The following is a 13,338-nucleotide window of genomic DNA, read 5'->3' on the forward strand; positions in this document are numbered from 1 at the left end:
ATGGCTTAAGTGAACGTATACAGGTGTGTGAAAACCAGATATATATGTCAAAAGACGGTTTCAACGGCAACAACATAAACAAACGTTACTGCGCATGCAGGCTTTTGTGGCCCGGTAGACTTCCAAATAGAATCAATAACAACTGCGAAGCAGTCCCTCTAGAGTAGATTGTTTTTGATAACAAGCAAAATATGTTTGCTGCTTAAATCAGACTTACTGAAAATGCAAATTCATTCTCTGTCAGCAGGAGGTGATTTAAAGCGGGAGAAACAGAGGTTTCTTCGGTAACTGTACACAAAGCAGCGCCGAGCTCACAAACGATGCTTTATCAGGCATATAACAAGCAAGATTGAATTAAAATGACATCGAAAATTTAATAGACTAATTAAAGATAGTCTTCCTTCAGAAATACAGTGATATAAAACACCCGCGCCTCGTTTTGATTTTTTAACATGCAGTACGTGCTCATGTTTATTTAACAAAGCCTTTTGGAAAATCATTCAGTTTTGATATTGTGAGTGCCACAAACAAATAAATGTATGGGAAACACATCCCACAGCACAACTACCTGAGCCCAACTTACTCATCACCTTTATTTTACCTGCGTTTGTAGACGGCACTATAGCCAGACTGATAAACAAACACAGACCAGAAGTTAACTTCGGCCAGGCTCGTGCGCCCGATTAAACCGTCTATAATTACGTTCACTCGATCTTAAAGGGACAGTAGCCTAATTAAAAACCTGTCAGTCTCATTAATGTTAATCAAACAACAAAAGATGTTAAATGTATACATGTTAAACCTACTGTATTAGAAAAACGAGTTAATTTACTATCTAATTTGTATCTATTGTATTTGCCTTATGGTTTGTAATATGCTTCTTTATTTTTAATTATATATATATAATTTAGATATCATGAAATAAAATTAATTAGAATTTCAATTGAACCATGAGAGCTGGTCACATAATGAAAATACACGATTAGATATATCTAAACTGTTATTTCCTCAACTGTGCACTGTACAACTGAAGAACTGAAGCAAACAGGTAAAAAATAAATACAAAAAAAATACCACAACAGTAATAAAGTTTGACTAGTTAGACCAGATAAGGTTTTTAACATGAACATGTACATGTTGCTTCTAAGCAAAATAAATGCAAATCAAGAAGGTCGTATTACAGACATGAGATAAGCAGTCATTTGTGGGTTTTATAGCACAGAAATGTGTCTTTTATAAATACATATTTACATTCTAACAAATCAGATGATTTGAATGACCAAAAGTCTCTGATGGTATGATAACTAATTATATCCCACTCACTAAGAAAATGTGAGTGGTGTCTGCCCCTGAAAAAAACACTTGAACGCTGAGGTGTTGTTACTGTCTTGTGTGACAGAAAGTCTGTGTGATATTCTGCTATCTGGTTTAATGTGTGTCTGTTGGATTTTTTTTTTCACCTGTTTTAAGGCTTTATATTTTAAAAGGTATTTCTGCTAGTTATGAAATTATTCTTGGTGATAATTGTTATAAATTAAATCCTACACTTCTTATCAGTGTACTGGATTTACGGGGGGTTGGGGGGTGGGGGAACCAACAACAACAAGGGGAAGTTGTGGCCTAGTGGTTAGAGAGTTTGACTCCTAACCCTAAGGTTGTGGGTTCGAGTCTCGGGCCGTCCTGGGGATGACTGAGGTGCCCTTGAGCAAGGCACCGAACCCCCAACTGCTCCCTGGGCGCCGCAGCATAAATGATACCCACTGCTCCGTGTGTGTTTTCACTGCTGTGTGTGTGCACTTTGGATGGGTTAAATGCAGAGAACGAGTTCTGAGTATGGGTCACCATACTTGGCTGTATGACACTTCACTTTCAGACTAAGGTATTCTTCTTATGACACACTGATAAAATTTTATTATTATTTTATTAATTTTATATTTAATTTTATTCTTTTGATGTACGGAATTCAGCTAGAAATTTTTTTTAAGTGAAACTGTATTCTTTAGGCTATATTTTGAGTCATGTGACCTAATTATGCAAATCAGGAGGGTTACTGGGAATATTCATTGAGCGGGATATCATTCCATCCTCTCACATGGTCTGTACAGCAGCTTGAAGCTTTTTATGATAGCTAAACTTTTATGATACTGCAATAAATTTGCGCCCTGAATCTATGGGTCAATACTGCTGACAGGACTTAAGGCAGAGAGGTAGGATGACATGTTTAATGGATTCTAGCCAGTGTTCTTCACATAAGCTCCATTTATCAGGATGTTACTTGTTTGTTAGCAATGACATGGACTGTTGTTCACGACCGGTCAAAAGTGTGGAATAATTAAGAAGTCTCTTATGCTCATCTTAAGCATTTTTTTAATCAGTAAAAACAGTAATATTGTGAAATATTTTTACAATTTAAAACTGTTTCCTAATTGAATCTCTTCTAAAATGTAATTTATTTCTGTGATGTGCAGCTGAATTTTCAGCATCATTACTCCAGTCTTCAGTGTCACATGATTCTTCAGAAATCATTCTAAAATGTTGATTTGCTGCTCAGTTATTATCAATTATTATATATAATGGTTCTTATTATTATCAGTGCTGAAAATGTTGTAAATACCATAAAAACTTTTTTAGGCTTCTTTGAAGAATAGAAAGTTTAATGGACAGCATTTATTTGAAATGGAAATCTTTTGTAACATTATGAATATCTTAAATATAATACTTTGATCAATTGAATACTTCCCGCTGAATAAAAGTATTAATTTCCTTTAAAAAAAAAAAGTATGTAAATAATAATAGGAAATATTGCTTACCCTAAACTTTTGAATGGTAGTGTATGACAGTGTCCCCAAAATATGAAACAGGACGTCTGTTTTCAACCCTGATAATAATAAACAGAAATGTTTCCTGAGCAGCATATCAGCATATTAAAATGATTTCTGAAGGATCATGTGACACTGAAGACTGGAGTTATGATGCTGAAAATTCAGCTGCGCATCACAGTAATAAATTAATTTTACAATATAATAGAAAAAAAATTATTTTAAATAATAATTCTATTTTACAATATTACAGTTTTTACAATATTTTATTAAATAAATGCAGCCTTGGTGACCATCTATTTAAAAAATGAGTTGTAAATGCATATTGTCATGGTTAATTTATTATATATGAAAAAGCTGTTTTGCTTTCACTACTTATTATATCCGTCTCTGTTAGCTTTTACTATTTTGGAAAAAGATTAAGTCTTTGTATTAATTTCTTGTGTTTACAAACTCCTTAAGATTAATCACTTTTTGCATTTGCTAAATAAATGATCATTATTGATGTCACTGATGGAAAACATATGCACATATTCATATGAATGACTGCGCTCTGTTTCATCACCCAGAAATTGATGGCATAGAAATGAAACTGTCTAAAGGCATCATTCTCCTTTTTCTGGGATTGTTTTTTAAGGTGGGATAATATTTAATTATTATAAAAGTTCTTCAGTTATATACACAATTTATTACATTTAGCATTAACTCTTTAACACTTTTGTTTGATAGGTTGCTGTGGCAGGTAATATAAATGTATATATATGAATATATATATTTTTTTCTAGCTCATTATCATAATCTATGGAATAAATAATATGTATTTTTCCATTAATGGTTTGCATGTTAGACTGAATACTGTCATAATGCTACATTCCAGGGTATTCCACACAGGTGTACTGGTTAGAGCTTGAAATCGAGTCATCGGTGTATGACTATGTTGTTGAGCTTCTGATGGAGCAGACACACATAGACATTGCTAATGCAATTGTAACAGACATCAAAAACACAACAGGTAAATAATCATAAATCATACACAACAACATGTCCCACATTGTAAGAAAAAAATTGCAGAAAAACTTAAAAGGTAGGCCAACTGGTAATTTTCTGCCAGTACAATATCAGTTAGTTTAAAGGACATTCCTTTATCCCAACACACACAATGTGTAATTAAGAAAAAGATTCATTACAGAGTTTCGTCAACATAAACAATGATAATTCTATACCGTGGTCTGCTTGAACACTCAATTCTGATTGGCTGTAAGGTACTGTATGCGCTCAATTCATTGAAAACAGGTAGTTCCAGTCAGTTTAATCACCCTTCTGTATTAATGTGCTGCCTTCAATGGAGCACACACACACAGACACATCACTCGCACAAAGAAACATCCAGAGGTGCAGAAGCTTTTTGTCAAGACTACATTAAATTTCTTGGCAATGATGGGGTAACATGGCTGAGGGAATTTAACTCGCACAATCTCTCTCTCTCTCTCTCTCTCTCTCTCTCTCTCTCTCTAATTAATTTAAATAAATTTACCCACACTAATGAGCTGTAACTGACATTTGTACACTATTGTATGATATTATGAAGTTGTTAAAGTAACTCTGTCAAAAAGGATGGAATTGTTTAAAATTAAACAAAAAATAATGACAGTTCCTGGAGGCTGATGTTATTAAGAAACTGGCTTTTTTTTTTGGTTGAAGAGATTTTAGAAAACTCCAAAATGATAGAAAATACTTTTTTAGGGAAAACCAAGTAATTGATCGTAAGTTAAAATAAGATTCCCAAGAAAATACATTTTGTTGAAGCATTTCAATTAAAGAAAGACAAAAAAGAGAGCTAATATTTCTGAATAAATTGCTAGTTTCTAGTTTTATAAGTTAAATTTAACTTGGTAAATTTGTTAACTACTGTGCTAAAAGAAAAACTAATATGATTATATTTATAAACTAATAGGATTTATTTTTTAACTTATCTTTTTTATTAACTTGGGATTAAAGAACAACAGAATTGGGATTAAAGAACAACAGAATTTACACACATTCCTATTTAATCAATAATTGATATTATGAAAAAAACTCTGTGCTTGTTTGCAGATTGCACACTGAAAGATAAGAAAAATATTTGTTTATGCATGCCGGGATACAAATGGAGTGAGGACATGTGCAAAAATCATGGCTGCTGCAATAACAGCTGCACGCTAAATCTTAATGACATTGCTGTGTGTCTGCCTGAAACAAGAGGTAGAGTATTGTTTGATATGGGCACAGGATTTCATCATAAAAATAAATAAATAAATAACGGTCTTTGAATGCTGTGATTCTTATTTTTTCCAGTAAGCATCAATGGATTAACTGAATTTAATAGGGTTTGCAGGTATTTATGCTACCCAAGCAAAAAAGGTTCTCAAGATTACAATGCTGAGGAAAAGGATATTACTGATATGGTATGTACGCTACTGCTGAAAATCAACACAATGGTGCTTTTTTAAGTTTTCCTAATCAGTTAATTGATTAGCAGCAACATATAAAGTGAAAAAATGATTACATTTACATGACTCATCACATTGTATTAAAGCAGCCTGGTCTCATTGTTTATAGGTATTAGTATGTATTGTTTACAAGCACAAAACGTACATTTAAAAAAAAAAAAAAATCATACAAATTCTCATGAGATCACGTTGATTAAAGATTATGCTTCTTACATTCTTTTTCACTATATATATTTTTTCTATATGGTGTTTTGTGTTTTACATTTTATGTTGTTTAATTAGTTCATTACTGCATTATTGTGTTTGGTCCCTGTACCTGCCATTGTTTATGGAAAGGACAAATTCAAATTTGATGTCATCATTCCCTTTTGCCTCCTGTAGGCAAAATGGAAGTACAGTATATAAACTGTAAAATATACAGGCACCATATTGTTATCCTGCAACACATAAAAACTGTCACTGTATTGTTGGTTTGATAAACTTGATCAATTCCAGTAATACTTGCACTGTTTGTACGTATACCTCACCGGCATGTTTCAATTTCTTTTAGCTTCTGGAAAAATTCAGCACACTGAAAAATTTTGATTCTCTGATTATCAACAGTTACAGGTAATCATGATAACAAGCACCTCTGGCAGCTACTGTTTAACTGTTCTTTCTACACACATAAAACACATTAGAAATAGATAAATGACAGAAAATGTAGTAACGTTTCCCATTTGATTTAAAGGAGCGGCAGCGTGATTGTAGATTATACGGTGCAGTTAATGAGTTCAGTTACAATTGGAGAGTTGGATAATTTTATCCAAACACTGCCTAATACTGTTCTGGTAACAACAGGTAACTTATTTACTTATTGTGAATTATTTCTTTATTATTTACAAAACACCGCACTTATAATATTATGTGATAAAGACAGGTTTATTGCATAATCATACCTTGTAATTTTCTCCAAAGGCCTCATCACTATTAACGGTCCTCAGAAGGCAATTGACATCGGCTCCTCTGCAAGTATAACTTGTACTCCACCACAAGAGCTGGGAGAGGTAAAGTGGTTCTTAACAGATAGGCAGAACAAAACAACAGAGATCACAAATGGAAAAGAGGCCACCTTGAAGAAGAACGATTTGAAGGACATTGTTGAACTGTATGACATTTCAGGAAGCTGGAAAGGTATGTTTCCTCACATATACACAATTTAGATAATCGCATGACTTTGAAAGTATTTTTACTTATGTTTAAATTGTTAAAAAAGTTAATACAAGTTGGCAAATTTCAGCTTAATGTTGATGTGTGTCATTCTTCAATGTTAAAATCTGTTTCCTACCCCAGTTTATTATGCAGAATAATTTATTTCTCATTTGTCTAAAAAATCTACTGATTGGTGAACTCAATTTTCACTCAGAAATTTCTAGTAAATTTCACTAGCAATTACAAAGAAACATGAAACATTTTGAATTAAACGTGAAATCTTGAAATGGTATTTTCTTGTACTGCAACTATTTATCTATCTGTCTGTCTGAATAGGAACACTTAAATGTGTGTACAAAAGAAGGTCCATAGAACACACAGCAAGTACAGAGTTGGACATAGCACTTCTGCCAGAAATACAGGCTATGAGCATGCCCCAATTTCCTGACTGTAGAGATGTAAATGCAGAAAGTGTGGTTGAAATTGAGTGTAAAATTTTAGATGACAAAGAAAATTACAGTGTTGCATGGAATACTAATCTTACTAACACAAAAATAGGACCAGGTAAGCATATCTCATTACCATTTTTGCTCTCTCAATGCAAACATACTCAGCGTGAACAATGTGATGGAAAGATTCATATCTACAGTACAGTATACGGTTTTTACACACTTGATGATAAGCAATTTCAAATTACTGCATTCTCTAGAACGCCAGGGGAATTTTTTATCTTACAAAGTAAAGGTAACCATATTTTGTGGAGTGAAAACAGAGACAGAGAATGTCATGTGTATATTCACGAACACCAGAGCCGAAAAGAACAGAATCAGATCTCAGAATGTGCAGATTCCCATCATTTATGGTAAGTTTTGATGTTGTTTAACTTTTTTCTTAATTCTATATCTTTTAAAGTTGTAGACAGTGTTTCTCAGCTGAAGAGTGTGATTTTTATTTTTTTCAATGTTGCAATCGACCAGCCTGACAGCGTAACTGACTCAACTAATGGTGTGAGTTTGGGGTCGAGTATGTTAATCTGACCAGTGAGGGGTGGAAGTATCTTTTTTTTTCAAAACTCTTTGAAAAAAAAATATACATTTAGGGGTGGAAGTAGACAAAAATATATATATATATATATATATATATTTTGGTGGTGCTAATGGTTCAAAAATGACCCACTTCACCTTACATTTATAAAATTACTAACTTTTTGCCTAACAAATGTACATGACTGAAATATCACATCAGCATCAGCAATAAGTGTTTTCATTTGAATAATTTTTAGTTTTTATTTTACTCAGCCTAATGCCCATTTCTGCTAAAAGGAAGAAAAAAATCACACTTTGGTAAATCACTATTATGAAAAGAAGTCTAAATAATGAGAACAAGCTGAAATTAATTACTTTTTATAATTAATTTATGCCATAACTATGACTTTTTTTTCCATATAATGGGGTTTTCAAGCTCCAAAATGACAACCAAAAAAAAAGTGACGCATGCTATGTCTTGCGAAATCATATGACAACACAAAGTCAATATTCACTGCTAGTCTTTTCCACCATCCAAGCTCTGACTTGAAATACATCTGAAGATATGGTATTTATTTGGAATACATCTGAAGATGTAAAATGACTTTTGGACTATTCATTACATAAAGCTATTGTATGCCTTGGAATTACTTTTGTGGTGCTTTTTTTTTTTTTTTGCAAAAGAGTGGCTAGGATATTCTTCAAAAATGTCCTTGGAAGAAAGATATAAAGGTTTGGAATGGCATGATAGTGATTTATAGTGTATTATTTATTATTGTAATTGGTAGTTGGAAGTAAGGGTTTGGGGTTTGGTGTTGGTTGATAGTGATTGCTAAACCAATCTCGATTCATTTAGGTGTAGGAGTTCATATGAATGCATGTCTGAGGGGAACTTACTGTCTTTAGAAAAGTTTAGATGGTATTTTGTCTTTTAATCTTGCCCCTGTAAGTGTCACCTGCTGGCTGAGAGTGAATCTGCTTCTCGTTCAGCTCGTCTGCTGTTTCTGTTTCATGCAGATATTTTTTATGTATAGTTCACAAAACTGAAGTCAAACCATTCTGTTTTTGCTTCAAATGTTTAAATTATACAGTCTGATTTAAATTAAAAACTGCTCATGTTGCATGTATGCAGCATCTTTGTTTGGATCATGATTAAAATGCAGTGGTTGCCTCTAATTTTAAATGGAAAAAACACAGACAAAGCCTTATTTTGTTTATATTAAGAGATTTATTTTATTTGTGTTATTTATTTGATTTGGGGCTTGTTTTAAAATTTCAATTTAGCTTTGTTATTTACATTTACATTCTATTTAAATTTTGACATTTAGCAGATGCTTTTATCCAAAGCTATGTACAAATGAGGACAATAAAAGCAATCAAAACCAACAAAAGAGCAATAATATGCAAGTGCTATGTTAGTATATTATAGTTATATTATGATTTCACAAAGAAATGTACAACATTTCATCCAAGCAATAATAAAATGACACAGTTAATTCATAATTTGTCCATAATTTTGTTTAAAAATAAAAATAAATCGTGAAATCAAAATCGTGAATCGAATCGAATCCTGAGTTGAGTGAATCGTTACATCCCTATTGGTTTGGAATGGCATGATAGTGATTTAATGGGGAGACAAATTTCATTTAAAGGTTTGGAATGGCATGATAGTGATTTAATGGGGAGTATTTTTTACTTAAACACTAGTGATTTTTTTTATGTTGTACATGATAGTGATTTAATGGGGAGACAAATTTCATTTTTGAGTGAACTAATGTCATTGGATATTTTTTTTTTCTTTGAAGAAGAAGGTGAGTGGCCCATCACAAAAAGCAATTATATGGCCACAAAGTCTTGTAAGGACACTGCTGTTGGTTTGACAAGGAGAAATTGTACTAACGAAAGTTGGAAAAAGGAAATCTCTTCTTGTGTGAATGCAGAACTACATAAAGTTCAACAGGCTGTAGAGGTATCATTCTTCAATATTCATTAATCTATTTCTCACTGCTGGCCAGATTTATCCTTAATACTAAATGCTTGTTTTCCTTTCATAATAACAGATGTTGGATAAAGGCATTGGCTTTATTAAGAACGATGCAGACAAACTTTTCAGTGAAATACAGCATTCAACCACTGTGGAGACATTCAGCTCATTTGCAAATATTAATATGTCTGTAGTCATTTTCCGAAAGATGAACAATGTGTCTATACAGCAGTTAAATCGATGGAATGATACTATCATGCCTGTATGTATGTTTTCTCAAGTTTCTTGTAACGTTATTATTAAAATTTAACTCTTCTTTAAAATCTTTAGTAATATTTGGTTCGGGAACAGGGCTACCGAACTTTACATGTGCCAAAACACCTGAAAATTAAAATTAAAACAACAATTTACAAGAAACTCAAAGGACAAAGAAACTATCATCTTAAATATTTCTTCTTCTTTTTTTAATTCCGTTAAACAAAAATTAGCTTTTGTTATTTAGAAAGTTGTTTATGTCACAAATTACGGGTCCAAAAGCAAATAATAGCTCATTCTTTACTGGAAACATGTCAGAAATGAACTCTAATTAATTAGAAGCAATACCATTCATTCAAAATGACAAATAATCAAATTCCTGTGTTTGCTCAAAGTCTAATCGCATTTCATTTTTTTTCTTGTTTTTACATTTCAGAACTTTGTCAGCTCTATAAGCAACACTTTGAATGACACAAACGCCTGGAAAAATCCTGAAACTGAAAACACAACTTTATCTGTAACATATCTACACACTATTGAGGAAATGATAAGGAACTCAAATCTGACCTCGAATGTTTCTCAAAGTTCTAAAAATGTTAAACTGGCGCTCTGTAGTAAGGCCAAAGGGGAACATTGCGGCGGCTTTAATGCCAGCGTCAGTGCAGACAATAGTGTTGTTGTCGTTGGATTCCGGAACCTCCATGATATTTTACCACAGTATGAGGGAAGAAGCTTAGAGACCACCGCCTTGTCAGTTACCACTGTAAATAATACCAATAAGAATAATTCCATCTCTGTTAACCTGGTGTTCGATTACGCTGAAAAAAGACTTCGGAATCATGAAATGTATTGTGTTTTCTGGGATGTAAATAAGAATGCGTGGTCTTCAGAGGGGTGTACATGGGGTGGTGCGGGAAGTCCAAAGTTGTGCACATGTGAACACAATTCTGCGTTCACCATACTGATGTCCCGAAGTGCAGAGACCCTTCCGTATATTAAGGAACTGACCTACGCTGGCTTAGGAATATCCGTCGTCTCACTTGTTCTGTGTTTAATCATTGAGTTTCTGGTATGGGATACAGTTGTAAAGTCAGACATCTCTAATTTTCGACACGCGGCCTTAGTCAACATCTCTTTATGCTTGCTGTTGGCACACTGTGGATTTTTAGCATCAGCTGTTCCGAATGCATTGCCCCCAAACTGGTGCTCCTTCCTCACAGTATTTAAACACTTTTTTTTCCTCGCCGTCTTCTTCTGGATGCTGTGCTTGAGTTTCGTGCTTCTTCACCAACTGATATTTGTCTTTGACCAGCTGCGGAAAAAGGTTTTTTTGGTATTGTCTATCTCTGTTGGCTATGTATGCCCATTAATATGTGTGGCAACAACCTACATTACTTTCGAGAACGGTAAAGAAGAGGAATACTATTCCAAAGACACCTGCTGGCTCAAATATCGGGGTGTGTTGAAGGGCTCCATCTTTTCCTTTGTAATTCCTGCCATAACTATTGTGATTGTAAACCTTTTCACGCTGGTTGTGGTGATCATGAAGATAGTAAATCCTACTGTGTCAGAGTCGAAGGCTCGGGACCAAAAGGATGTTGCCAGGAGTATGATTAAGACAATAGTTTTCCTAAGCCCTGTCCTCGGAATAACTTGGCTCCTCGGGATTTTGGTGCTGTACTTTGATCTCACACAAAAACCTTTTGCCCAAATTGTGGGCTATGCATTTACATTGTTAAATTCACTGCAGGTAAGGGTCAAGCATCAGACACTTTATCTGTTTATGTACTCATTTGTGCAGGTACTGTACATTAAAATAATTTGTTGTATTTCATTGCAGGGCTTTTTGATACTGCTGACAAACTGCGTGGGAGAGAAAAAGGTAACTATGTCCACTACACGTGCCCTCCGTATGATTGATCATAATTGTTTAAGTAATTTAGTCTGAAAATATAACATCGGAACCACTTTCATTCACATCAGTTGAGCATTACTGATCAAATTTGCAAGGTTTTAGTTTGTTTTTACAGTCAAGCTCAATATAATGATATTTAATTTTTCCCAAAGGTTCGTGATGCACTTCTGAAGCGTTTCAAATCCAAGGTTAGTATGTAAGAGAGAAATGTATGCTTTTACAAATGCAAAATGCATCACGAACATAAATACATGAAATAACACTTGCTCACGTTCCCACATTTTCTTACGTTAGCAATTAGTGCAGTCTAAAACTGAAAGCTCAACGAAAGCGACATCTTCAGTTATAATGAAATAAAGATTGAACAGATTAAAGGTAAGTTACATTTGTGCTCTTGAGAATATTTGTGACCCTGGAGCATAAAAGCAGTCTTAAGTCGTTGGGGTATATTTGTAGCAATAGCCAAAAAAACATTGTATGGGTCAAAATTATAGATTTTTCTTTTTATGCCAAAAATCATTAGGATATTAAGTAAAGATCATGTTCCATGAAGATATTTTGTAAATTTCCTACTGTATATATATTTAAACTTAATTTTTGATTAGTAATATGCATTGCTAAGAACTTCATTTGGACAACTTTAAAGGTGATTTTCTCAGGATTTTGATTTTTTTGCACCCTCAGATTCCAGATTTTCAAATAGTTGTATTTCGGCCAAATATTGTCTGATCCTAACAAACCATACATCAATGGAAAGCTTATTTATTCAGATTTCAATTTCAAAAACTGACCTTTATGACTGGTTTTGTGGTCCATGGTCACATTTTATTGAGTGTCTAACATATTTTTGTTCTAATGTTGTTTTCATCCCAAATCAGCACGTGAATGATTTAGTCGATGTCTTCTAAACGTACTGAAAGACACGAAACTCATGGGAAACTTGAAAAACATCATGGATTAAATTCTCTCACATTCAACAGCTATAAAACATTTAGTTAACTATTTTCTAGAACACTGTACAATCATCTGTGATATTGTAGCCCGTAGGATTTAAATATATGTAGATGTATTCACGTTAGTCATATTTATGAATGCGCTTAGTTTGAATGTATTTAGGGTGAGTAAGTTTTATTTCTGAAAATGGTTTATTCAATTCGATGTATATTCGTATTCAAGTATAATTATGCTTGTATGTCTAAAGCCTACTTGGTATTACTTAAAACTGGTAAAAGTTATAGATGAATATAAATTTTGGTGTATAATTTAGTGAATGAGTTAATTTTTCTTTATTCAGTTTTATGTTTATTTATGTAAATATAATTAAGCTTTTGTGTCTTTAGACTATTTGGTGTTATTTAAAAATTGGTTAAAGTCATAAATAAATATGAATTTTGGCTTGTAATTTAGTGAATATGGTCATTTTCATTTTTGAAAATGGTTTATTAAATTTTATGTATATTCATATAAGTATATTTATGCATTATACATATATATAGCCTACTTGGTAATTTTGGCTTATAAGTTTACTGTCCTCCAAAAATGCTTTCTTTTATGTTTTACATTTCATTTAGATGTACAACAAACATTGCAGATGTTGCCTATAAGCATCCATTATTTTCTGTTTTGCTCTCATTGCATAATAAAACCTACTTTTTAATGA

At 33.0% G+C, this 13,338-nt stretch overlaps 1 protein-coding gene across 1 annotated transcript; it reads left to right on the forward strand.

Annotated features, from left to right (window-relative positions):
* The first annotated feature begins 2,093 nt into the window (after positions 1 to 2,093).
* adgrf3a (adhesion G protein-coupled receptor F3a) lies at positions 2,094 to 13,338 on the forward strand. Its single transcript, XM_042773373.1, has 18 exons — positions 2,094 to 2,207; positions 3,389 to 3,456; positions 3,549 to 3,561; positions 3,697 to 3,831; positions 4,914 to 5,060; positions 5,154 to 5,263; positions 5,859 to 5,917; positions 6,039 to 6,148; positions 6,266 to 6,481; positions 6,836 to 7,063; positions 7,209 to 7,361; positions 9,318 to 9,493; positions 9,585 to 9,770; positions 10,200 to 11,513; positions 11,604 to 11,645; positions 11,831 to 11,866; positions 11,973 to 12,053; positions 12,557 to 13,338. The coding sequence occupies exons 2-17, from the start codon at positions 3,406 to 3,408 to the stop codon at positions 12,033 to 12,035; spliced, it is 3,039 nt and encodes a 1,012-aa protein (XP_042629307.1). The 5' UTR covers positions 2,094 to 2,207; positions 3,389 to 3,405; the 3' UTR covers positions 12,036 to 12,053; positions 12,557 to 13,338.

Source organism: Cyprinus carpio, chromosome A17, assembly GCF_018340385.1.
Source record: "Cyprinus carpio isolate SPL01 chromosome A17, ASM1834038v1, whole genome shotgun sequence".
In the NCBI taxonomy this organism is placed as follows: Eukaryota; Metazoa; Chordata; class Actinopteri; order Cypriniformes; family Cyprinidae; genus Cyprinus; species Cyprinus carpio.

Coding starts and splice junctions, on each gene's coding strand:
- adgrf3a (XM_042773373.1), top strand. CDS start 3,406: ATGAAACTGTCTAAAGGCATCATTCTCCTTTTTCTGGGATTGTTTTTT. Junction 3,832..4,913: donor AGACATCAAAAACACAACAG/GTAAATAATCAT, acceptor GCTTGTTTGCAG/ATTGCACACTGAAAGATAAG. Junction 11,514..11,603: donor CATTGTTAAATTCACTGCAG/GTAAGGGTCAAG, acceptor ATTTCATTGCAG/GGCTTTTTGATACTGCTGAC.